Source organism: Lissotriton vulgaris, chromosome 9, assembly GCF_964263255.1.
Source record: "Lissotriton vulgaris chromosome 9, aLisVul1.2, whole genome shotgun sequence".
Lineage (NCBI taxonomy): Eukaryota > Metazoa > Chordata > Amphibia > Caudata > Salamandridae > Lissotriton > Lissotriton vulgaris.
In genome coordinates, this window is record NC_141697.1 from 106,819,695 (window position 1) to 106,845,764 (window position 26,070).

Consider the following 26,070-nt stretch of genomic DNA (forward strand, 5'->3'; position numbering starts at 1 on the left):
AAAACAATGCAGCATCCATTAGTTATATCTGACCTCCTGAAGTGTGGGAGAGAAGTACAGTTGATTTCGTTGGACCCCTGAATGATGGACACCATCTAATAGTTGTTGTGGATAAAAACTCACAATCGCCCTTTGTGGAAAACCTGTCATCAATCACACATGACAAAGTAATTGGGGCATTAAATAACATTTTTGCAATAAGGGGTGTCCCCTCCATTCTCAAATCTGACAATGGCCCACCGTTCAACAGCCGAGAGTTTAAAGATTTTCTCACGAACATGAATGTTAACCATCAGAAAGGAACCCCTCTCCGGCCACAGGCTGCAGGAAGCTGGCTCTGTATATACTGTACCAACGCAAGGTAAAGTGTGCACAGAGCCCAGTGGATCCCCAGAGGCTTAAGTAGATAATATGAAAAAAACTCTATTTGTGGTCGTGTGGTCGAGCAGTTAGGCTTATCAAAGGGCTGTGTTAAGCATTTGTTGTACACAATCAGGCAAGAAATGATTACGCATACTCAAAGACTGAATCCAATACCAAGGGTTTTGTATAAAAATGTAATACATTGTTATTTTATTTTAGAACCAAGAGGAACTCAGTTGCAGGTAATTAACAGTTTTAAAGATAGCAATACTTTTCAAAAGTAATAGGTATTGTCTTGTAAAGGCCTAGAAGTACTTAATAAGAGTTTTAAAAATACTTTGGCAATGCCAATCAAACAGTAGCATACTTAGCAAATGTAGGAGGTAGACATTTAGTGCAATAAGCAGAAATGTAATGCAATCCTATTGAAGGAAAACAGTTATATGCAGTTACAGGTACGTACTCGACTTACACATCCAGTCTTCAGGGGTTTGGACCAACACTGGGTAAGGGTCAGGCCAAGGTAAGTACTGCACCGCGAGCTGCACTGGGGCAGCCAGGCGCAGAGGTTACTGGGCCCAATGTAAGGCAATGGAGACTGGGGGCCCCAACAAGAGGTGCATATTGCTGGTAGTAACTATCTGCAGCTTCAGGGCACAGGCCCCATCAATTGTTCTTTTTGCATTTGTCATCCTGAGTGGGACGAGTATGCCCAGACATGGGTCCTGTGCTCTCCATGCCACAGGAGTCAAGCTATCCTGGCAGATGAGGGGTGAAACCCCGAAACCGATCCAAGGATGCTTGTTTCCAGTCCAGGGAGGACCTGGCCTGGCAGTTCGGCTGGACTGTTCCCATTGTGCACAGGGTCAAGACTGATTTGAATATGGCTGTGTTCAAACTGGAATGACATGGGGAGCAAAAAACGATGGATTTAGGCCCAGATCTCTGTACTGGGGTGAATGTATGACATTGTTCTGCATTCTGCCTATCAATTGTTCTTTTTTGCCAGGGTTAAAGCCAGCCATTGGGGGGGCCGCAAAGCAGCACCAGTTATACACCACCAGCGGCACGGTCACACAAAGAGGCTACAGGCTCAGAACAGGAGGCTGGACAAAGGTGACGACCAGCTTGGTTAGGTACGGTGAGATGTCGTAGAAGGCTTGGGCACCATCAGCGGGGCTCCCAAAAGTTGGGGGACTGAGGATGCAGCCTTTATGTGTCAGATTTTCTTCACCTTAGCCTCGTGGTCTGGGGGACCCTCAGTGAAGAGGGTGCAGGCATCTTCGTGGAGTCCAGGAGAGGCCAGCCACTGATGGAGACTTCACTGGACAGTTGAGCCACTCAGACTCGGGCCGTGGGCATCGGGTGCAGAGTAGGCAGGAATTGCATTCCAGCTGGATTGGAAGTCCTTGTAGCTGGATTCTTCTGGACAGGGCCGTTGTCTATGGGAGATCTGGTCTTTGTTGAAGAGTGGCAGTCTTCCTCAGGTTTCTGGAAAACACTGGCCACAGGACAGGCATTGTCTTCTTTGCAGAGTCTTTAAGCTGGAGACAGGCTGGTAGGGCTGGGACCAAGTCAGTAGTCGTCTTCAGGTTTTGCTGCCAGCTTCTTCTTCGTCCTTCTTCTTCGTAGGTTGCAGGGATCTGAGAATTAAGGTTCAGGGGTGTCCCTAAATACCCAATTTAGGGGTGTTACAGGTACTGGCAGATTATAGCCAATTACCTACTTGCCTTTTTCGGTGACTACACCCTTGGTATGTCCCCTTCCTTTGGGGAGGGGCATCCTGTAACCCGATTGGCTAAAATTCTTCCATTTACCATGGAGGATTTTCTAAGGAGGGGGTCACCTCGGTGCAGGGCACCTTAGGGGTGGTCCTGGCAGAGGGAGGCGACACCTCTCTTGAATACTAATTTTCCACCCGACCTTGCTGCCAAAAGTGGGGCTTAGTCAAGGGGACGGGCATCTCCACTAGCTGGAAAAGCCCTGGCTAGCATAACAATGAGCAGGAAGCCTTTGAGGTCCACCACCCTGGATGCTGTTCCTGCTTGGGGGTAGTTGAGAAGCACTTTCACCCCAAGCAGGCATTGTTCCTAACCCACAAGAGCATAAGGGATCCCACCCCAGGGGGTTAGAAACATGTCTCTGTGTGGCAGGCTGGTGCAAACCAGTCAGCCGGACACAAGGGGGTTGGCCGTTTTTCTGGGGCCATCTTTAAGATACCCTCTGAGTGCATTTTGTAATAAATCCAGCACTGACATCAGGGTGGGTGTATTATGCTGAGAGGTTTGATACCAAACTTCTTAGCATCCATTAAAGCCATCATGGAGCTGGGGAGTTCATAATGACAAACTCCCAGACCATGTACCAAATATGCCTCGACTGCATTTACAATGTCTAAGAATGGTCTTAGACACTGTAGGAGCATATTGCTCCTGCAGATATGCCCTCACCTTTGGTATTTTGACTTAGGACTGTGAGGTCTGCTAGAGGGGTTACTTGCCTATGCCGCAGGCAATGAATGTGGGCAAGGCACATGTGTGCTATGTCGACTCTCAAGCTTTGTTTGCACCAGGTGGAAAATGCCCCTTCCCCCGCTCGTCCCCAGAACCTATACTATGTTGTTCTCTTTACTGCCTGCTGCGCTCACCGAAACATGCATCTCTGGTGATGCGCCACATCCCAGGCCAGCCAAAGATATTCTAGGCTTCTGTGAAATGTTATTTTAGGTTGCCAGTATAATCAACTAAGAACAAGACAAATGGCTCTGTTTACTTCGTTCTTCTTATCTCCCAGAGCCTCCCTAAAATGTTCCCCGTCCTTAACACGTGAATTGGACCGAGCACCACTTCACCTCGAATACCCCTTCGTACCTTCCATGCCACTCTCCCAGGGGGCTATAAAGCTGAACTCCCCGGTGTGCGGGGCACACTCTGACACTGGGAGCTGCTGCTGAAGAAAGAGCTTCGAGGCGCGTCTGAAATGTAAGTTTTCAGATTACATGCATGCATGAGATATCATAAATTCCTTACTAGGAAAGTTAAATTGAATTGTGGCCATTGGGCAAATTAATAAGCAACAGGGACCCAGTTCAATAGATCACACTGGTTCTATTTTGTACAATCAGTTGCACCCCTCGACTAGTTCAGAAATAGCATTTTCACCATCTGAGCAGCGCAAAAACAACGCCTTGCACCGGTACAGGTTATTTGTGCGGCTCTGATGAAAGTTAGGCTTCGGACGCCTTCTACCGGACATTTGTGGAAATGCCTATTTTTGTAGCCGCCTGAGGCCAAATATTTTCTGACAGCCTTCTAAGAAGTGGCATCTTTGTTGACAGAGAGCAGCCGGTAGGGAGGACAGGCGGCTGCGGGCTCAGGAGTGCATTAGAAAATACATGTCACAACGGCTGAGGATGCAGGAGCAACTTATTAGCAGAAGAGCAAATGTTTTGAAAACAAACAATTCAGTACGCTTCCTGAAACTTCAGGCATTTTTAATCATTTATACTCAGGAACCTACAAAGCTTTTAGAAAATGATGTCAAACGTTATGTACTCATTTAATTAATTAGGTTGAGTTTAAAATAAAAAAGAGCATAAACCCTTTACAAATGCCCAGACTTGAACAAACAGCTATTAAAAAAACGCTTTCTTTTGTATCCCCCACGCTGATGGGTCATCATCCCACGTGGCTTTGTGCACATTGTCACAAATTGTGTCACCAACTTTCAGCAGCGTTTTTATTGCACCCACCTGATAGCAAATAACACCACAAACACTTCTATTTTCGAATGTGTGACCACAATGTCCCACAATTGGCAAACCTTGCCCAGCCGGCATCAGGATAAGAAGGCCCCTGTTAGTTTGCACTTGCATGAATGCTGAGGTTAACTGTTCTACACTAAAACGATTTAGCAACTTTTATTCCAATGTCCCTCTATTGTCGTCTTAAAAGTCTTCATAAAACAGACACAGCCTCTCTCTCTCTCTCTCTCTCTCTCTCTCTCTCTCTCTCGTTCTCTCTCTCTGTCTCTCTCTCTCTCTCTCTCTCGTTGGTGTGTCTTTAATGTTCTGTGGTTTATTTGAAAGAAATGATGGCCTCTCATTTTAATTGAGGAGTGAAACCAAACCAGCACACCTTGTTAGGGTGTGCAGAGACTTTTTCAGCTGCCCACTGGGAGAAAACGCCTGACCTGTGTCACTGAACACGAAATCCATTTACTTTCAAACGGTTTACTGCATCCACCCCTCACTGGGGGTTCAGGGGCAGGGGAGAGTTCAGCAGCGGTTTGAGGTTGCTGCGGTGACGAGGGCTGATCCTGGACCCAGCTTGGGAGGGCTCCTACAGAATCCTTCCCGAGTGGGGTATTACTGTTCTGTGGGTTATTTTAAAGAAATAATGGCATCCCAATTTAAAATAAATTATTGGTTACTGCTCCACATTTGGATAATTTAGACAGGCACCTTTATTAGAAAGGAGGCGAAGTTTTAGAGCAATCCTCTTTTGAAAATTGGAAACTTGCCCAACTTTGGGGCACATTTACAAGGGCATTACACCACTGAGGCATCACATTTTAGAATGCTCCTGGGCCGCAATGCCTTACTCCATTTTTACAAAGCGGCGTTAAGCCACACCTCCTGGCTTAGCACCGCTTTGTAAATATGATACCCTTCCACGCAGATATCTGCGAAAAGGCGCGTGGGTGTTGCCGTGGGCATTCCACCGCAACACCCATGGCTTTTTGAGGCTGCCCTAGATTTACAAAGATATGTAAATCTGAGGCAGCGCCAAATACTAACGCCACTGAAAAGCAGGGGTTAGATGGCACAACAAGGAGAAATCCTTTAATTTCTCCTCCTTTTAGCTCTGTCTATGTGTGCTGCATTCTGCAGCCCACATAGAAGCAGCAAAACACCTTTAATGAATGTTTTTTTTGCAGGAAGGTGTCCCTTCCTACACATAAACTCTCATCCCTGCAACATAGACACCCTTGTATCAAGGGAAAACACAAGGGTGTGCCGTATTCCTGTGAATATGTTTTTGAGGCCCAAGCCAAAGGTTATTTTGCATAAAGTGGTTGGGGACTAATGCTTTGTACAACTTTCACTAATGCAATAGAAACATGCTTGTCTCTGGGAGGAGCGGTGGTCTGCGACAGCATTTTATGATTCAATTTACAAAACATTTCACAAAGTGCATACTTTTGCTAATGCACTAAAGAGACAATGCTGATTAACTTGCTGAGTCAGTGCTTGATTGCAAAACATTCAGGTATTCAGTAAAATTTATTTTGTTAAGAAAAATCCCAGTGCCTTTCCAGTTTGCAGGAACTTATGTTCTTTCAAGCAAAGCTGCCAAACCCTGACACCCAGGGGCAGATTTACTAGTTTCTCACGCAGTGCAGCAGCTGCAAATGCTGCTCTGCACTGCGTGAGGAGAGAGCAGGAAAGTGCTATATTTACAGAAATAATGCACTCTCCTCCTCTCTCCCTAGCGCCGGCACAGAGATATGCTGCTTGGTGGCACAGAGACACCTTTGCACTATAGTGCAAGGGTGTCTCCGTGAGTCCAGCATAGGTTTTGTACTGGAAGGGGTTCAAAATACCATGCTTAGACTAACTTGAAACCTTTGCCCACTTTGCATGTGTGCCGTACAGTGCAGCACACATGCCAAGTCGGAAAAGAAAGGAGAAGTGAAAGCCTTTCTACTTCATAGCGTCTATTTGAAATGGGTGCTACTTTCTCACGCTAAACCCTGTCTACTTTTTAAATAAATAGGAATTAGAAACCTTGGGTGTCAGAAACCTTGGGTGGTTGCATGGAAACGCCCATGCACCACCCATAGTATGCTGCCCCCTTGGCGTTAATTAATGTAAAGCAGGGCTATGCGCAGCTTTGCGCTACTTTTTTCCAGCGTTAAATAAGTTTAGCACAGGAAAGTAAATTAGTAAAAAAAAGATCTAGCATCATTTTACATCGCTTTTGTGATGCAAACACAGCTTTAAATCTTAGTAAATAGACCCCCAGTCTGTAGTTTTAAAACAAATCCTCTGACCACCCCTGAAGGTCTTTATCCGTGTCTCATTCAACTGAACTTCAATTCCAATTTGGTGTCTCAGGTTTGACCATCGTGGCGCAAAGCTGGCAAGGCTTTGATTTTCTAAAGAGGATTCCCCTAAAACTTCGTATCCTTTCTAATCGAGATGCCCTTCTAAATTAGTCCAAATTTCAGCAGTGAGCACTAGTTAATTTAAAATTGGGATGCCATTATTTCTTTCAAATAAGCCACAAAACATCAATGCCCCACTCGGGAAGGATTCTGTAGGTGCCAGCAACCTGTCTTTCTAGTGTGCCCTCCCCACCTGGGTCCAGGCTCAGCCTCCTCACCACGGCAACCTCAACCCGCTGCCTAACTCTCTCCTGCCCCATAACCCTCAGTGAGGGGTGGATGCAGTAACCTGTTGAAAAGTAAATGGATTTCGGGTTCAGTGACACAGGTCAGGCGTTTTCTCCCATTGGGCAGCTGAAAAAGTCCCTCCTCGTCCCCTGCGTGATGTGCTGGTTTCACTCTCATTTTACTGAGGGAACGCGTGCCCCAAGACCTCAGAGCTGGAAAAAGCACACGGCCAGAGCGGGTGGCCTCATGTTCTCCATCAGCGGGCCAGGGGTACCACAGCAGTAAGGGAGAGCAGTGTTTCTATCGTCTGCTCACCTAGAGGCAAAGCCACAGCTGTACTGAGACACTTTTCGTTAACACTGTGTCCAGCATACCAGTGCTTAATTTGTTAAAACATAAGCGCCAGGGTTCTCATCAAAGGCCACTGTAGCTTGTACCACACGTTGCCCCTGCCAGCGCGGCCAAAGATAGTAACAACACAACTAACAATCACACTCCTACAAGTGTGACAGTTCAGACTATTTCAAGCCTCCAAACCTATAAGAATGCAGACAATGTGGCCAATGGAGATCAAATAAATTAAGTTTACAAATAGCATTCCTTTAGAATATGTGAAAAAATCATTCTGCCAGCAGATGCCTTACTGTAATGCACCTGAAGAAGGACCTTTAACCATTACTTATGTGCTCTGTGTTGTAGATACGAAAGGGACCATGGAGCTCAGCTTTCTCCTCATTGTCAGTATTCTGGGAGCTGCTACCCAGGCCTCAGGTACGTGGTAATAATGCATGCCATCAATGCATGATTCAATGCAACCACCTCTGCGACTGTTCCATGTGAGAGTGAGTGGTCAGGGGGTGATTTGGTGGGAACATAAAACTTTGTTTCTTAGGTCATTTGAAATATGGCGTAGCTAATTTAGAGCAGCCCAAAGACTGGAAAGGCATTTGGTCAAGTGGCCTAGGCCTTGTAATCTGGACATATGTGTTTTGATTTTATTATTTCCTAGTTATGATCCAGTTATGGGTCCAGATCCAGTCATGGGTCCAATTTCGCAACAGGTGAAATAGATTGGGCAATTGTCAGAAAGTTATCTCATCATCTCAAACAGTAAATATCTAAAATATACAACAGTACAACATAATGTTCTACTAATGTGCTCCTAGCCGCTAGACTCCAACGCATCCATTTTACCGCAATCTGATATTAATAGATACCCGATACTCCACCAACAAGGAGTGGTGTTTGAGTGACAGTAGAGCTCTTCAAGAAATTCTTAGCAAAATTGAACAATCTCGTGCCTTTTCAATTTTTTTGTATAGATGAATCCATCTGCAACCAATACAGGGCGGTACAAAAAGTAAAGCTACCCTGCACTGCATGGTATTTAAAAAAAATACATAGTGGTAAATAGTTACTCGAATGTTTAGCACACTCCACAAACTAAATTGTTTCAAGATGCTAAGTAATTTTAGTTCCTACTACTCATTTTTATGTTCTGTTACTTGATATAAGGGAACCCTTTTACAGAAGCCTCAACATACTAACCAATAGGTCATAGAGATGAACCTGTAAGAACCCCCTTACCATAAGGTCAAGTCTTGATATATTTGTGTAGCGCGGCTAATCACCCCAGGGGGTATCCAGGCGTTGTACTCCAGGTATCAGTTGGAGAGCCAGGTCTTGAGTCCCTTCTTGAAGAGGTTCAGCGAGGGTGGAGTGCAGAGGTGGAGGAAATTCCAGGCTTGGGTGGCGAGGTGGGAGAAGGAGCGTCCCCCGGAGCGGCTCCGGTGGATACCTGATATCTGAGCTAGGGCGAGGGGTGCAGAGTGGAGGTTTTTGGTGCCCACACATACCATCACACTACAAATGAAGAGTGGCCCTTATTTCAGTAATTTCTTATTGAAAATTATATTTACATGGTGCGGAGGATATACATGGGAGCTAACTGACAGAGACTTAGGAACGGACGATCGCGGATCGCTGAAGGATTAAGGAATCAGCAACCTACCTCAGGAAGATGCAGAGCAAAGGAACTTTGTTGGCGCACACCCACTATGCAAGTAAGGGGGGGAGGGGGGAGGGAGGAGAGGGAGGCAAGGGGGGGGGGTGCGGGGACAACACATATGGGCTGATACTACCTTTTTCTATTTTCCTATCTTTCTACACCTATCTCTAGAGAGTGCACACTGGAACTCTAAGCACAGAACTAAGACAAGTAGACGATCAAAAGATAACCAGGCAAACCGCCAGTTTACACAGAACGAAAGATGACACACAACTCGCACCACAATCTCACGACTGACATCAAGGTAGTGTCCATGAACGTGAAGAGTGGCCCTTATGATAAAGTATGTCACCTTTGGGTGGGTGAGGACTGTGCGTCCTTTTTTGAATGGGTCCACCATGACTACAACCCCTGGCAGTTAGCGGCAGTCAATACCTCACTGGTCTCAAAGGACGTGACAGTGAGGAATTCATCAAGGAAGGTTTAAGCAATCAAGAGGGAGATGCAGTGGCGGTCAGCACGGATCGGGGGAGAGCAGGGGATGCAATAAAATAAAATAATAAAACGTACCTTATCACCGCCGCATCGCCCCAGTCTCACATCAGCATCATGACTCGGCCGGAAGCAGGACCTGGAAGCACTCAAGCTCCCCTGACCAATCACAATGCTGCAAGCCAGTATTTTAATTGGTCTGAGCGCCGTGGTTCAGCACTCAGCCAGGGAATAGGGGCCTGGGCATGTACTCCATGCAGACTGGAATGCAGCCTGCGTGGATAACATGCAAAGTGCGCATGAATGTTTGGCCGGCCCGAGAGGCATTCATGCGCCTTTGCAGTGGGAAAACCGCTCCCCCCTGCCCAGTCTGAGAGCAAAGCAGCCCAACCCACCCCAGCTGCAAAGCAGCAGGAACACATAAAATGATAATAACATTCAGTTCTTATCATTTAATTTTTCCTTTAGATACACTGCCTAAAAGCAGTGGGGCTTAGCGGAGGAGCCGCCACTGGGGAGATGCGAGGCCTTCTGTCATCCTTCTGTCATCCTTAATTCAAGCAATATTCCTAGGGCTACCACACTACAGAGCCTTTCAGATAATGAAGACGGGACCTTGGGGTAGAGGGTTAGCCTTTTGTGTGTATAATCTACGGTTAATGGAGGCCAAGAGGGAGCTCAGGGGATGATTACCACACAAGGGCCCATTGGAAAAGTTCTGATATATTCAGAGTAGGGGCAGACCTGGTGACAGAGTCAGAAGCCAGTGGCTCAGGCTACTGAGCCGATTGCAAAGCAATTTCAAAAAGTAGGAGGTGGCCATGACAGGAGTTGGATATGCTCATGAACTACTTGGAGCTTCAGGCAGGAGCAGTAGTCAATTTTGTTCACTGCCCAATATGTACAATGTTTCAGTAATGTAATCTGTCAACCACCTAGGTTGCACTAGGGGCAGGGTGCTATCAGAAATAGCAAATACATGTTGTCTCTTTGCTTGGAACATCTGGTTTCAATGATGGCTTAATATCTGCCGGTGTTTGTTTTCACAAGGGAACACAGTTCCTATTGGCAAGGTGCAAAAAGTCACCACGCCTGAGGGTGCAAATAGTCAACCGTGCAATGGAAATAGGAAGGTGAAAAAAGTAAAAGGGGAAGTTCAAGAGATCCCTAGGTAAATAGAGCCCGCTGGTACAGTGGGAAAAACACTTGTTGTCCTCTGTTGCCCTCACACACCCCAAAAGGTGTCATGCTTCATCATCGAGCGGTTGCTCCTCGTAGGCCCGGCGCTGCAATTCCCTATGGGTCCCCCGAAGGGTCTCTTTATCGGAGATCTTTTTAAGGACTGCCGGATGGTGCATGCGGGTGTGTAGGGTGTGGGCACAGGGAGGGTGATAAAAGTGCGTGCAAAGTGAAAAAAGGGTTTTTTAATAAAGGGTAAACACGCAGCGAATGTAAAGATTGTAAACCCTTGATAGATAAACTACTTGACCACAATCTAGCCCCGGAGGCACACTATGCCCGGGTTTCAAAAGGCCATAGGTCCACATGTTTCGCGCCTGTATCGCCATAGGGGTCGTTGGCGCTTCTTCAGGACCAGAGCAATGATGATATATAAAGTGCACGTGAAAAAAAGTGTATTACTAAACCCTCTAAATAATTCTGGGCGGGGCAGGAACCTGTATACCTATGATATGGCTACAGCTGCATGATGAAAAAAACGCTCCGGATGGGAACCTAGGGAAAAGAACAAAGAATAAAGAAAAGCATCCGTAACAACTTGATGCCTCATCCAACTGTATGCACATCAATTGTATAAGGAGTGAGCAAAGAAACAGGCTCAAGAGGCATATGAGTATATTCAATGGGACCCTGGCACTGTGCAGTATTCCATATACACCGTGCCAATGAGTCATTATGTCTATGGTACCACTTGTAACCCTCTATATCTTTCACAAATAGAAATTATTCCCATAAAGTCTTAACAGTCGGTAAATGAGTTCATGTATTGTTCCACCTCTTATAGGTGCCATGAGGTAGTCGATACTTGCAAAATGCTTACCTCGCACTATTACGAAGAAACCTCCACTGGCGAGAGCAAGCACCGCCCACACATTACCGGGCTGTAGAAACAAATGAAGTTGATGAAAAATTGAAGGAACTAAAGTCAGGCAAAAACCACACTAAGCAAACCATTGCGATGTCCAAAGCCCTCCAAAGATAATGTACTTACAATTTTACCGGGGTGCTGCCGCATTCACACCTACCCCCTCCTTGCGCCTGCCAGTAGTAAAAGAGTGGCGGCAGGACGCGGTATTAATTAAGTAATGAGGTCAGGTGTGGGCGTAGACCCTTTCCGGGTTTCCTCACAAATTCTACTGGAGTGCGCATGCGGTAAAATAGGGATAGACAGCGCATGTGTACTGATAGGGAATGACTCCCCCCAGTGCATGCGCAAAGGCTCTATGGTTGACAGCATACTGGTGCAAGTAATATCTGCCGGAACAGACTGAAGTTTCTCAGCATCCTCAGTGCATGGTGAAGTAGAATATGGTGATGCATGGTGGAGCTCAGATGAGGAGTGAAGTGCAATGGCACATGTGGTGAAGAGTGAAGGTGGAAGAAGCACTCAAAGAGGATGGTGCTGTTAGGTGGATGTGTACCTACAATACCATTGAAAGGACTTACTGCTAGCTGCATTCCTCTTCTCAGGTCTTCATGCCTGTTTTAGACTGGTGACAAGCAGACTGAACACTGGTGCAACTTAGTAATAAACTGGACTACACAACTCAAAACTGAATCTATGTAAGCCACAACCGAGGGGTTGTAATTGCAATGGGACAGGGTCTGTTGGGAGGATATTGTCCTTAACTGGCCTGAATAATTCCCTTTCTATCCGCAATTGATTGACGCCATTCCAGCACACATTGTCAGTGGAAGTAGTGGAGTCTACTCTCTGTGTATCAAATAGGAAAATCAAACGTATGAAGGTTAGAAGGACTGTCCATGTGTGGTTTTTGTAGGAGTCATGTCCATGATGGGCAGTGCCCCTCTTGCAACACTGCAAAGGCTTGATCATATGTGGACCACAGTGTGATGTGTGGATCCTGTAAGAATCATAGACCTAGTTCCAGTACCAAGAAATAAATGTTTCACCAGAAGACAGCCAGTACTGTTGACGGGGACAGAAATGGGTGACAGATGTTGCTGTGATGTGGAAAGCCTTTAGGATCATAGCAGTTCCTTTAGGTTGGCTACTGTAGCTGGTTCCAGAGTTGTTTGTGGTCAGGTCTTTGAAACATCATGAAAAGAGGAGAAAAGGCCTGAGGCCTAAGGGAGTGAGACAGCTCCTGATAACTATGACACACTCACAGCCAGCTGTAGTTTGCCCCACTTTGGCTAGATGGCTGAACTGGATTATGCAAAAGGCTGGAGTGATTGACTGTGTCTAGTTTTGGTGCCCCAACCAGTGAGAGAAGATGGTTTTGACTGGACAAGAATACTTCCGAAGTGTTGAGGAAGCTGTATCCCAGCATAGTAAGAGTCAGAGTGGGTAATTTATAGATTGGTAGGTGATCCTCCGGACTGCCAAGACTGAGGAGACCATGGGCTCTACTTTTCTGGTGGAGGACCACCCACCCATTTCGAGATCCCCTCCTGCTGGTGGGTATCTCTGAGCCTTCAGTACAGCTGCCAGCAAGGTGGCTGCACCGAAGAAAGACTATTTTGGTGAGTGGGGGCAATGTTTGTTTCAACTGCCCAGCAAACATTTATGTTTTTAATTAAAAAACACAATCTGAGTTTGTTATTGAAAAACTAAAAAACGGTGCTAAAGTGCAAGGAGTTTTCTCCAGGCACATAAGTTCATTAGTTTATTTCCTTTCCAAGGACCAGTTGAAAAGTTGTTTCTATGGAGCTAAATCTGGTGATGGTTGTCCAGTCATAGGTAGGAGTTGTGGGACAGTCACTGTGACTTGACAGATAGGCCCCCAGGGAAAGGGTTTTCAACATCAGTATAAGATTAGGTTCCCCCACTGGTGTATCTGAATGGGGTGGAAGAACGAAGAAAAACCAAAGAACGGTGATGGATTAAACCCAGATCAGTTGACTGGGGGTGAGTGTTTGTATTGTTAACTCTCCGTCCATCATCCCCTTTGGTTTTCCTTTTTCTTTGTTCGCCCTAAGTTGGCAGGGTATGCTCAGATGTGAGTCCCTTGCTCACTTTGCCACTGGATTCAAGCAAGCCCGGCTGAAGATAGCTGTAATGCCAGAAACCGGTCCTAGGATGCTTGATTCCGGTCCAGGGAAGACATGGCTTGGCAGTTCGGGCTGGACTGTTCCCATGAGGCACAGGGTCAGACTGATTTGCATATGGCCATGTCTGAACTGGAGTGGCGGAGTGAGCTAAAGAACGGTGATGGATTAAACCCAGATCAGTTGACTGGGGGTGAGTGTTTGTATTGTCAACGCTCCGTCCATCATCCCCTTTGGTTTTTCTGGGGTGGAAGAACTTCACGTTGGCAGGCAGGGTATACATTTTTTGGGGCATATGCCCTGCATCCACCAAATGATAACATATCATGAGTGTCTTGCTTTAGAATTCTGATTTTCTCAGTTATCTTCAAGGAAGTCTATGTTTCACTAAGACAAGAAGGTGAGTATTATCCCATCTCTCAGAAAATATGGTGATAGTACACATTCAGCCTGATGAAAAGGAAAAAGGTATGATATAATGGGGACACTGCTTGGAAATGTATTTAGCTATGATGGACTTGTTCTTGTATCTGAATGCAAACCCAGGGGTTAATGGAGTTTTTGTGTAGGGCATTGCATTACGGCTAAAGAAAAAAAGTTAGAGGCCAGGTGGACGAGGATGATATGTAGTAGGATGTTAATGTTGGACTTTGTATTGAGGTACCTCAAAGAAATTAGGGATTCTAGGGAGCAAGTGATGCTAAGGACAGTACTAAAAGAGAAGTGATTGGATGGGGTTTGTAGTTATACAAGTCTGTGTTCAAAGAAGTTATAGTTTGTTGTTTTAGAGGTAAGACGTTTGGTGTTGCTAAGTAGAAAAGAAAATGGAATGAAAAAAACTCCCCTTTATGTCTTTAATAGACTTTTTTTTACCATAATCAAAAAATCCTCATCCAAACAGGTAGGAGAAAAAGAATTTAAAGACAAAACAAATATATTTATAAAACTATAAAAATAAATATCAAAAGGGTTTGTTGAAAATCTGACACATAACTTTGGAATACACATACTTGTTTCTAGTCAAGGTCGGCTTTTGCCTTAATGAAAGTCTATTGCTGATGCTTAATGCCTTTGGTTATTCAATAAGAGTTAGTGGGAAAACTTTGACCAAGTAAGGTGGTTAAGCTTGATAAAATAAACTATATATTCTTTCTGCACAAAAACAATCCTTCAAGGCATTTTCCTCTTTCAATGTGTGTTACTAAATTATGCTCAGGGCCTGTTAAATAAGTGCTACCTTTGGGCCTGCAGCACTGATTGCATTTCTGAAAAAGCCACTTTTAGAAAGTTGGCATTTTCATTACTTTTTTGGTGCCTGCAGCCTGTATCTGTTCACATAACTGGATGTAGCTGACAGTTGGGGTTGGAAATGGCCCTTTTTGCAGGGTTACCCCAAACGTTTTGCCTTCCTTCTCCTCTTTTTCTGACCTTTTATTTTTGGCTTTAGGACTCTGTGCACTTTTTCACTGGTAAACAGTGCTAAAGTGCTTGTGCTCTCTCTTTAAAATGTGGTAACATTGGCTTATCCACAATAGGCATATTTAATTTACTTACAAATCTGTATTAAAGTGCACTATATGTGTCCAGGGCCTGTAAATTAAATGCTACTAATGGGCCTGTAGCACTGATTGTGCCACACAATTACGTAGCACTTTAAACATGTCTCAGGCTTGACACTGCAGAGCCTGTGTGTGCAGTTTTAAACTGCCATGTTCACCTGGCAAGTTAACCTACTTACAAGGCCTAAACATTCCTTTTTATTACATATAGGACCCCCCTAAAGTAGGCCCTGGACAGGCCATGGGCAGGGGGTAATGTATTAAAAAGTAGGACTTGTACTTTTAAGTTTTACATGTCCTGGAAGTTAAATACTCTTAAATTCGTTTTTTCACCACCTCAAGGCTTATCTCTCTCATAGGATATCATTGGGATTGCTTTATTATATTTTATAGATGTAATTTCCAATTGGGAAGAGATGAGACCCCCCACATTTAGTATCTCTGTAGGCACAATTTAAAAACAGAACTGATGGTAAAGTTTATTTTTAAATTGCAGTTCTGAAAATGACACTTTTATAAAGTTGAAATGTTCCTACTTAAACCATTTGGTGCCTTCTGCTTGTCTCTGAAACACATGTCTGGGGTGGGTAACAGCTGGCTTCTTGCATTCCCTCTTGACAGCCACACACAAAGGAAGGGTAGGTGTGTCTGAGTAACCATCTGCATGTTGATGGGTCACCATGTGCAGGATGGGAGGAGGTGATGACACTTTACACCTGAAAAGGCTGTGTCCTGTCTCCACACAAAGGATTGCATACCCTCCTGGAGTGAGTCTGGAGCCAGGGCAGGAAAGGCTGGGTCTTGTGCACTTCAAAGCATCGCGTTGAAGCCTAACTCGCAGTGGAGGAAAGGCTTTTTCTTACCTCGCTCCCTACTACTGGAATAAGCTTCCACTTCATGTTCGCTCTTGTCCGAACTATTGTAAATTCAGAAAACTACTCAAATCTCATCTATTCTGAATCCTTTCCCCCACCATTGATACTTGTTTCCATAACAGCACTGAGATGCCCCCTGGTTATTTGTTATTAAACATAAATGATATAACATAACAAGCCTCCCTACTTCAAAGGCCTAACTGGGTATAAGTACTAGGTCTCTGACCCCACCAACTCAGACCACTGCTGGAACTGAGGACATTCTGCCAGGAAGAAGGACTACTGTGCTGTAGGAGGGACTGCCCCTTTGTTGAACTTCTTTCCTGTGTCAGCCTGCTACCCGCTGCTGCTTGCTTGGGAGTGAGAAGGACTGGGCCTGCTTCTTTCCATCCCAGAACCTTAGTAATCTCCACAGGCTTGTTGGCATGCATCCTGTTTCTGAAGTCTCAGAGATATCAAAGACTTCACCTCTTTTCTTCTACACAGCACCGGGATTTTGTATGTTACAAGTCTTGCCCTGCCAAGTGATGCCAATCAACTCCAGGGCCCTTGAAAGTGAGTTTAAAATGCGGCATCTGCCAGAACCTGTGCATCAAGACAGCTGCACCAATTGGAACCGAAGCATTGCCTGCTGCGAGATTGGAATCAATGTATAACTGCTGCTGCAGAGTCCAGTCCTGGCACATCGCACTCCAAACCACCACATCCCCTCCGTATCCACCACTTCATAACTGATGTATTGCTGCCACCACATGGAGAAGATCAACGCAATGCCGCTAAACATCCTGGACCAAACCTAGTGCATCGCACTTGGAACCACCGCACTCTGCAATCAGTGCTTCATCCATGGAACCGAGGCATCACCCCTGCTGCGTGGAGAATTATGACGCAACATCTCACCAGCGTAGGGATCACTTATGCATCGCTCGACTGCACCCTGCATTTCGTGCTGCAGCAATGATTATGGTACTTTTGCTCAGTGGACCCTGAGTGGGTCCTGTAGCCGGCCTGCACTCCATTGCAGATTGCATGAACTCTTGTCTTTTTCCCGGTCCAGCATATCTATTTGAACCCTGTGAGCCCTATTTGCTTCTAAGCGCTGTTTTGACAATTTATGTTTGAAAATCCATATCTTGACTTCTACTTATTGGATTTTTGTCATTGCGGTCTTGTTTTGTTCAAAATATAATAATCTATTTTTGAAACTGATGTCTAGTCCTTTTATGGTTTTTTCACTGTGCTACTGTTTGATGTTTTGCACATATACTTCACACATTACCTCTTAAGTTAAGCCTTCTTACTCTGTGCCAAGCTACCAGAGGGTGAACACAGGTTACTTTTTGCTGTGTATCTCACTTATCCTGACTAGGATTGTGGTTTCTTCTTGGAAAGGGTGTATATTCAGCCACCCAGAAACCCAATTTCTTACAGTTGGGTTTAGTGTATTCCCCCCAGACAGCCACACAAAATTGAGAGCTTAGGTGTGAATGGATAGGCAATTATTGGCACGGTGGGTGGAAGGAGCTGGGTCCAGCCTCGCTAACACATGAAGGCTGTGTCCTGTCTCCACAAAAAGGACTGTATACCCCCTGTAGATAGTCAGAGTCAGGGCCAGGAAAAAAGGCATCTATGCACTTCAAAGGCATTCATGCACTTCAAAGGCATGCCTCTGGAAGCTTCTCCCCACTTCAAAGACACAATTGTGTATAAATACTGGACCTCAGACACCAGCTCTTCAGTACACTTCTGCACCTATGGATACTATTCCAGGAAGAAAGGCTGATGTGCTGTTTCAAGGACTGCTACTCTGCTGCTCTAAAGGAACTGCTGCCTGCTGCCTTCTTGCCTGGGGAAGAAGAACTGGACCTGCAACTTCATCTTGAACCTAGGACACCAGAGTAACTCCAAGGGCTAGTCTGCTGGTCTCCTGATCTGAGCCTCAGGGACATACAAGGCTCCCCAACATCCTGAACTAGCCCCTGGTCCCAGCTGCAGTGAGTTCCTGACCCCAAGTGGTGCCTTCTCAGGTCCTGGAGTTGGTATGGCTCATGTGCGCTGAAATCCAGTGGTTGTGCTCTTCATGACTGAGAACAGGCCCGTTCGCACCGAGACCTCACACTGCAAATCAGCTCGGAGCTTTGTCATCCCAACTCTTCCCATTGTAGCATTACTCGCTCACGGAGACCACCACTGTGAAGTTTCAGCAACACTCACCCGAGACGCCAATGTGAACAGGACTCTTGGCACAAAACTTGAGAAGGTAAAACCGCAGCGGGACTAATGTAGGACAGTATCCGACCGTGCTCCATTGTGGTTGGCCCTAACATTTGAATTTGACCCGATCCAGCGTGACCAGATAGCCACGGTTGTCGCTTTGTCATTTTAGGTGCTATTTTAGACTTTATTCTTTATAAATTCATAACTCCGGATCTACTGATTGGAGTTTTGTCGATTTGGTTTTGTTTTATTTATTACATTCAGCTCTTAAGTTCTAACACTGTGTTTATTGCTTGAAGTGTTGCACTAATACTTTAAGCATTGCCTCTAAGTTGAGCCTGGCTGCTCTGTTCCATGCTACCAGGGGTTGAGCACAGGTTAATTTGGGGTTTGGTTGTGCCTTACCCTGACAGGGATTGTGGTTGCTACTTGACCAAGGCTCATACCCCAGTCAACCAGTAACCCAATTTCTCACACCCATTTGTTTCTTTTTTGTTTTTCAATCAGGAAAATATTTTTCCCTGCAGAAACCCCTTTTCCTTGAACTCCACAAAGTTTGGATGTGATCCATTTCATTCTCCCCTTGCAAGGTGAGTTTCTCCTGACCTTTTCTGGATTAGAACTCCAGGTGTTTCCAGGGTGGGAAAGGGCCACCTAAGAGTTTATAAATGTTCAAAAACTTGCACGTTTGTGGGTATTCACAAGCTTAAAAAGCAAACCGTTCCTTGTAATGCGCAATCCACACCCCTTAATTAAGGTTTACTACTGTGTAATTGTAGGCAGGCGTAGATCCCGCCATTTGCGCTCGTAAACCTGGCTTAAGAGCGGATATGACTTTGTGCATTTTGGTTGATGTCTATATTAGTCAATGGATTAGTTATTGGATCTCCTCCTTCCTGACTGCAAGGACACAGTCAGTCAGCCTGCCATCATACTCCTCAGACACCTATGACCTTATCTGCAGAGTTCCACAAGGTTCCTCCCTGTGCCCAACCCTCTTCAACGCATACATGATCACTCGAACCAGCATCATCCGCTCTCACAACATCAACATCCTCCCTACATCGATGACATGCAATTCATTCTCTCCCTCACTGACAACGCACACAGTACCCAGATCAAAGTCAATGCCTGCATGACTGAAATTGCCCACTGGATGAAGACTAACTTTCTAACAAGACCAAAATTGAGATCTATCGAAAGAACACATCACCTTGGGACTCGACCTGGTGGACAACAGAGCTAGGACCAACATCCACCACTATCAATCAATCAATCAATCATAACATTTGTATAGCGTGCTACTCACCTGACAGGGTCTCAATGCGCTTGGGGGAAGGGGTCCGCTATTGCTCGAACAGCCAACCAACTACCAACTACGCCAAGAACCTCGGGATCATCATCAATAGCAAACTCAACATGACAGCCCAAGTCAATGCCATTACCGCCTCCATACCCCTGAAGATGCTGAGGAGGATTTTCAAATGGGTCTCAATTAGCACCCGGAAAATTATCAGGCACGCTATGGTCACAGGAACAGCCTCTATGCCAGGATCAACAAAAAACTCACCAGAAGGCTGCAGACCAATCAGAACTCGGCTGCCAGAATTATTGTTAACCTCCCAGGCCGCACACACATCACACCACACCTGGAGGAGCTCCACTTGCTCCCAATTCACAAACAAACACAATTCAAACTCCCCCCACACATTTTCAAGGCACTATATAACACTGGCCCAGCATACCTGAAAAATCCATCTGCTTTCACAAACCTTCCAGACATCTCCGCTCGTCCGGACCACTACTTGCACATATCCCATGCATACGGAAAACCAGATCCGGCGATCAAGGCTTCTCCCACATTGCTTCTAAAGTGTGGAAAGACCTACTCGCTACACATAAGGGCCTCCTTTATACTTCTTGAATTTTGCAAGAAGCTGAAGACCTCGCTTTCAAGTAGTCCCACAAGGCTTCTGGGTGATAGTGTACTCTACAAATCTGCATAACATAAAAATGGGAGGCATATGTTAATAAGGTCTTCAAAACTGGCAGCACTTTGTCAAAGAGCATAGAGCAAACCCCTAATGTTATATGGGAAGATGCACACCAGGCAAACAGGAGGAAGTGCAAATGCATAATGTATAAAACAAATGTGAGTCACAAACATTAGTTAGATATGGGGACCACCTGGGTTTAATGGGTAGACCATGTAGGATCAACGTTTTTATTAATAAGTGGGGAAAAGTGCAGAAAGGATGTGTATGGTTGACTTCTCCTGATGAAACCACCTGTGCTTTTTCCTCACCCCAGTGCACAATGCTCACTGAATCTACGACAAGATCATTGCAAACAAATGGACACCAGGGAGAAGGCATGGCTATTACCACACACCCAAGACGCTCACTGTCAAAGGCCTTTGTCGACCAAATCTGACCTCTTGTTAACCAAAGGGAACGCATCTGGATACCAGCCCCCTTTTCTCAGAGCACTGCTCACAGTGTCTTGATCAGAGTGCATTCTTCCCTTAAATATCTCTGACTCTCACACAAACAATCCTCCCACAACATTCAATAGACCCTTTTCCACAATTCTCAGGTATGTGACTCCAGCCTGGGAACAACTACTCAAATCCTGACAAGCCACCATCAATCTTAGCTGGATTCCACACACTGTGCCATGACTTGAGCACATCCCTGACCTTCAAATGCATCACATACACATAGCCCAACTCCTAATCCCACATTTATGTGCTACTAGCCTCAACACCACTCCCTCAGTGCTGTGCTAATCCTGGCTATCCAGCAGCTCTCCACAGCATCACAGTCACATGCATCTGTTGCACTGCTTGCAATACAATCGAAGCATCTTTGCAGAAGTCAATCAAAGAACACACTCTGCAGTACATATATGGCATGTGAACCAACCTCCTCCTCTTCCACCCATGCATGCCACTGGATGACTCTGAGTGGAATACAGCTTCAAGGCCACATTAGAGGAGGTGATCAGCTATTTATAAATGACAATGACTGTGTCTGCCTTTTCTGAATCCTACTATAGATTCTGAATTATTGTTTGCAGTATTTCTAATAACTTGTGGCGGAAAGGCAACATACGGGTGCTATATCCTATATAAAATACATTTCTCTTACTTAAATGTTGTATTTCCCTCTTCCCACTTTCACTTTTGTATCTTCCATTGTCCTAATGATCCCCCACCATCCGGAATTCTACTTTGATGGCTCATGTGGCCCCTCATCTCACTGTCCCAATTTTTAATCTTCCTCATTTTGTGACTCCCCCCGTCTTATAGTTTAATGTTTCTTCTGCTCTCTCCTTCTCTACTTCCATTCACCCATCTGCTTCAGTGCTTGTTCTGTCTCCACCCCTCCCCCTCATGCTCTACCTCTTTTCCACTGTTCGCCTTTTCATTTCCATTCATCCTGCATGCCCACTCTCCTTTTTTATTTATTTCTTCTTCCCATGAAACTTCTCCCACATGTCCAATCTTTAATCGCCTCCGGCTTCCATGGCGCCCATTTGCTCACCCATCATGACTTCCTCCTTCCACCCTCAACTTGTACACTCTTTGCAATCCTTCTGCTTTATCTTGGCATTTTGTAGCAACCGAATGGTGGCAAATAACAAAACACCCTGCTCACTCATTCAGTTAAACCCACCCCTCCATTTGAATGATTCAGCACAGTATGTTGGAGTTCTACGGCCACAGTTTTATTTACAAACATTGTCATGATTCTCTTGTATGTGGACAAAATGGTGATAATTCATATATTTCAAATATGGTCAAACATTCATGCGAAACCTTTGCTTTTATTGTTCAGTAGTTCTCAAATGATCGTTTATAAGTCTTAAAGGCCTCAGACCTGGTGGGGTACACCATCTACTGTTTCGACGCTTAGCTTGCCTTTGACTCTCTGTGAGAAGGTGGTTCTATCCATCTAATCCGCCCACATTTTTTGCTTTTGATCACTTGGTTTTTGGCCTTTTACTGTGGGAGAGCCTAATAGCCTGTGACTCAGACACGGGAAACTCATGGTAAAATGGACTGTGCGTGTTTACCGCCAGTGTCTGCCTTTTAAGCAAGGGCTGCTGCAAAGCAGCAAGGGTAAGAGGTACTTGGCTGGTTACATGTGAACACAAATGCACACTCGTGTGCATACATATGGGGCTGCTTGTGGGAGACCCTTCGTGCTCAGCCCAAGATCTGTGCACAGGTAGCCGAGTGCAGAAGGGACTCTGCAGGGTTGGGTTTTGACCTGGGATAGGCCTTATAATGTTGGTGTACACAGATAAGGAAAGTCAGTGTGCCCTACTGTCTGGTCTGAAGTACCCTCCATTATACACTATGGGGAAGTCTGTCTTAGAGTGCTGCTCCACTTCACCCCGGGTCTAAAGACACCAGGGTCAAACCAATGTACAGTGTAACCTGTCTGAAAAGAACAATTCTGTAAAGTATGAAGTCATACCTCTACATCTTATGGGTCATCCAGTAATGTCATGTTTCCCTCACCCAAATTAATGCTCAAGTATTGCAGCTGCATACAAGTGAATGTTTTTGACATGTGATTTGTTGGTCTAAATCTCTTTGTGGGAGGAACAAGAATGATTATGCAATGTTATCCAAACGTATTTCCATCAGCTTGCAAATTGCTCCATATTATTGAGTAGTGTGTGTAACAAATGCAGTTTTTCCTTTTTCAAGCGAAAAAGCACAGGCTGGACAATCATTCATCAAGTGTTATTATTGTGTATCTGTGAATGGTAATCAGCAGGGGTGATTTCTTGGTACATTGGGACCGATTTAACCTTGAATTGTTGCCCTGCCTTGTCCTTTCAAATGGTAAGGGCCAATGGAGATATTCTGTTTTTGAGCCAAAGGGAGGCTTTTCCCAGCACTTTCTCCTCTGGGTACCTTGTTGCTGACCCTGCCCTTATGGGGGTAGAGTAATTTCTGTAAGTTGGATTGCTTTACACACATACAATATGGCGTCCAAACTCTTGGCTGTGTTATCTCTATGCGCTCTAGGCCTCCTACAAGGGCTGGGCATTTTGCCTTTGTTAATGTAAATAAATTCACACCTTTTTTTCTTTCTCCTCAGACTTAAGTGGCTCGTTATTCCTCTTCCCAAGTGAATCGGACTATGTGACTCTGGAGCCAAAATTGACCACTCCCTTGAACAGCTTCACCATCTGCCTCCGCGCATTCACGGAGCTCACGTGCCACCACGGACTCCTTTCTGTGAACAGCTCGACTCAGGGCACCATCATCCAGCTCTCTGTGAATCACGGCGACGCCCCATATTCTGTCTCTGTGGGGGACCACGAGCTGCACTTCAAAGCCTTGGGCCATGCACCAGTGAGGAAGCACATATGTGCCACCTGGGACTCTGACACAGGGGTGACCCAAGTGTTTCTCAATGCAGACAAATTAGCTAGGAAAGTTATGAGCCATGGCTACACCATTGAAGGGCCACTTCAAATCACCCTTGGTCAGAAGAAGGATCATCTCACAAATTTGTTTAACGTTAGGCAGTCTTTTATTGGTGAAATTGGGGATGTACACATTTGGGATTCTGTTCTGTCTCCTGCAGGTATATATCAGGCCCACATGAGTAACCCATATATGACAGGCAATGTCGTCAACTGGCGGCACCTGCATTATGAAACGACGGGACGTGTCCTAGTGTTACCGGTACAGTAGAAAGTCTGGGAGAACCGGAGACCTAACAACACGAAGCAGGAATCGAACACAGAGTACTGTGCATCAAACTAACATGGGTACAGGCATACTACATGGGATTCAGGGTTTGTAAAGCATGGCTAATCACCCCTGAGGGTATCCAGGCACTGAGGACACTGCTGCAGGGGGTGGGGATGGGGGCTCAGTTGAAACAGCCAGGTCTTGAGGCCTTTCCTGACTTACAGCAGAGAAGAAGAGGTCCAGAGGTGAAGTGGGAGGTGAACAGCCTTTACGACGCGGCTGTTACACCGCCGTGCCGTTACAACGCGGTCTTTTCAATGCAAGTCGTTACCACGACTTGCGCTGGAGGGCGCTGCAGGACAAGGAATTTTTTTATTTACTATCCAACACCTTCCCTACTGTACGTAGGCTGGTGTTGGAATAGTAAATTAAAAAATTCCTAAGTCCGCACCCCCTCCAACGCAAGTCGTGGTAACGACTTGCGTTGAAAAAACCGTGTTGTAACAGCATGCGCTGTAAAAGTACGCGTCGTAAAGCCGTACATCCGAAGTGGGAGGTCCTTCCTGGACTTATGGCATAGACCATGACACATACCACGCCTGTACCCCAATCTCACTTTAGACTTGCCTGGAGGCAAACTTTCAGTTTTGATCCCAGCTGAGATTTTTCAAATGTCAGACCTTAAGTTGTATGGGTGCAGGCCCGAACTGGGGGGGGGGGATTTTCACGCCCCTTGCGCCACCCGTACATCACTTTTCCCATGTTAAAAATGACGCAAACGTGATGCAAGAGGCTTGTAAATAATCCCCTGAGTTTTCAAGCCTAAGGTGTGATCATCACCAAGACACACTTGCTGTCTCCTCCCTGCCTCTGCTTAGTAATTGAAATAATGACACCTGCTTGCTTGTGTTACCACATGTAAAAGGAAATATATTCTTCCAGGTAATCCGTCAAACACTGCTGTATACCAGAAACTCGTTGTATGGTCACCTGAATATGTGTGATTCTGCAGGAGAGGCTAATAAAGAGAGCACAGCTTATAACGTGGGTGTCCATTCAATGATGTCTGGTATTAGAGGGCCAGATGTAAGACGCTTGCATTTTGCGACTTGTAGTGAACATACTTGTGTCATATTAATTAGAATGATTTAATTCCAAAATACATGAAATCTGACTATTTCAGCAGGTTTCTCTTGAATTCTTAATTTTTTTTAGGAACATCACAGTGCACTGAAATAAAGGCAGGCACTCCTTGTGACATGGACATCATTTAGGGGTCACCAGGGGTCACAGCTGCTAACCCTGACTTGCCCCTTGCAACCCCTGGCACTTCCTTTGTGACCCCTGGCCTCAGAGGTGGCAAAATCAGTGCAAGGAACACAGTGGCAGCTCCACTAATAATGAATACTACAATATTATTCACTATAAGTGTAATAAAAAATGGAGCACACTGAGCTGGAACTGGACCTTTGGTGGAATTCGAGGTAAGTAAAAAATGGTTTTAAATGTATGTTGTGTGCATGCTTGCAGATGAGATTGTGTTTATGTGAGAGCATGTCTATATTTGAGCATGTGTGTCTGTATGTGTAAGCATGTGTATGTCAGTGAAAGTGAGTGAGAGTTAGACACTGTGAGAAGTTGGCCTGATATTCAGTGTTCACTATTCTAGTGATCACTATGTATCAGTCCAAACAAACCTTATGGTGATTGGTTGTAAGTCAACCGATAGACCAGCTATCCTAGTAGCATGGACAAGAGCAGACTTCGGGCTAAACTCTAGAGGGCGTGTTAAGCCAGCTGTTATACCATCACATATACCCCTTGAACACCAAGTGAAAAGACACCACACAAGTGTTATGAAAATAAACAGTGTATTTATTTAGCTCACAACAGCCCTGTACTCTTTATGAGGACAGGGTACTAAGCACACAACAAAACTCTTATGAAAATACTTCAAGTTGCACAATTTACACAAATGCCCGAGGGGCACGAAAAACCATATACTATGAAAGTGGAATGCGAAATTACTAGCAGGTAAGTACTGGACTAATAGGCTTTGGAAGCGCTAGGACTACGTTACTGAACCTTCAGATTACTAGTAGGAGGCCTAGGGGACTGGGGTGTAGAGTGCGCACTCTCACGCGGGATGCGGGACAAAGTCTATGGGAGCTAGTGAAGGCAAAGTTAGTG

The 26,070-nt window shown here is 45.3% G+C and overlaps 1 protein-coding gene across 2 annotated transcripts; it reads left to right on the plus strand.

Annotated features, from left to right (window-relative positions):
* The first annotated feature begins 3,288 nt into the window (after positions 1–3,288).
* On the plus strand, positions 3,289–24,923 carry LOC147689679 (serum amyloid P-component-like). Of its 2 annotated transcripts, XR_015299884.1 has the most exons (4): positions 3,289–3,344; positions 7,459–7,530; positions 23,279–24,203; positions 24,347–24,923. XR_015299884.1 is itself a non-coding variant. In XM_086937150.1 (3 exons), exons 2-3 carry the CDS (start codon positions 7,473–7,475, stop codon positions 23,878–23,880), a joined length of 660 nt encoding a protein of 219 aa, XP_086793276.1. In that variant the 5' UTR covers positions 3,289–3,344; positions 7,459–7,472; the 3' UTR covers positions 23,881–24,923. The 2 variants fall into 2 exon arrangements, 1 of the variants encoding a protein (XP_086793276.1); XM_086937150.1 differs by having other exon boundaries at positions 23,279–24,923.
* Positions 24,924–26,070: the final 1,147 nt, after the last annotated feature.

Bases quoted from the DNA above. Each gene is read 5' to 3' on its own strand.
- LOC147689679 (XM_086937150.1), top strand. From the start codon at position 7,473: ATGGAGCTCAGCTTTCTCCTCATTGTCAGTATTCTGGGAGCTGCTACC. The intron at 7,531-23,278 runs GTACGTGGTAAT...CTTTCTCCTCAG, and splicing joins AGCTGCTACCCAGGCCTCAG to ACTTAAGTGGCTCGTTATTC.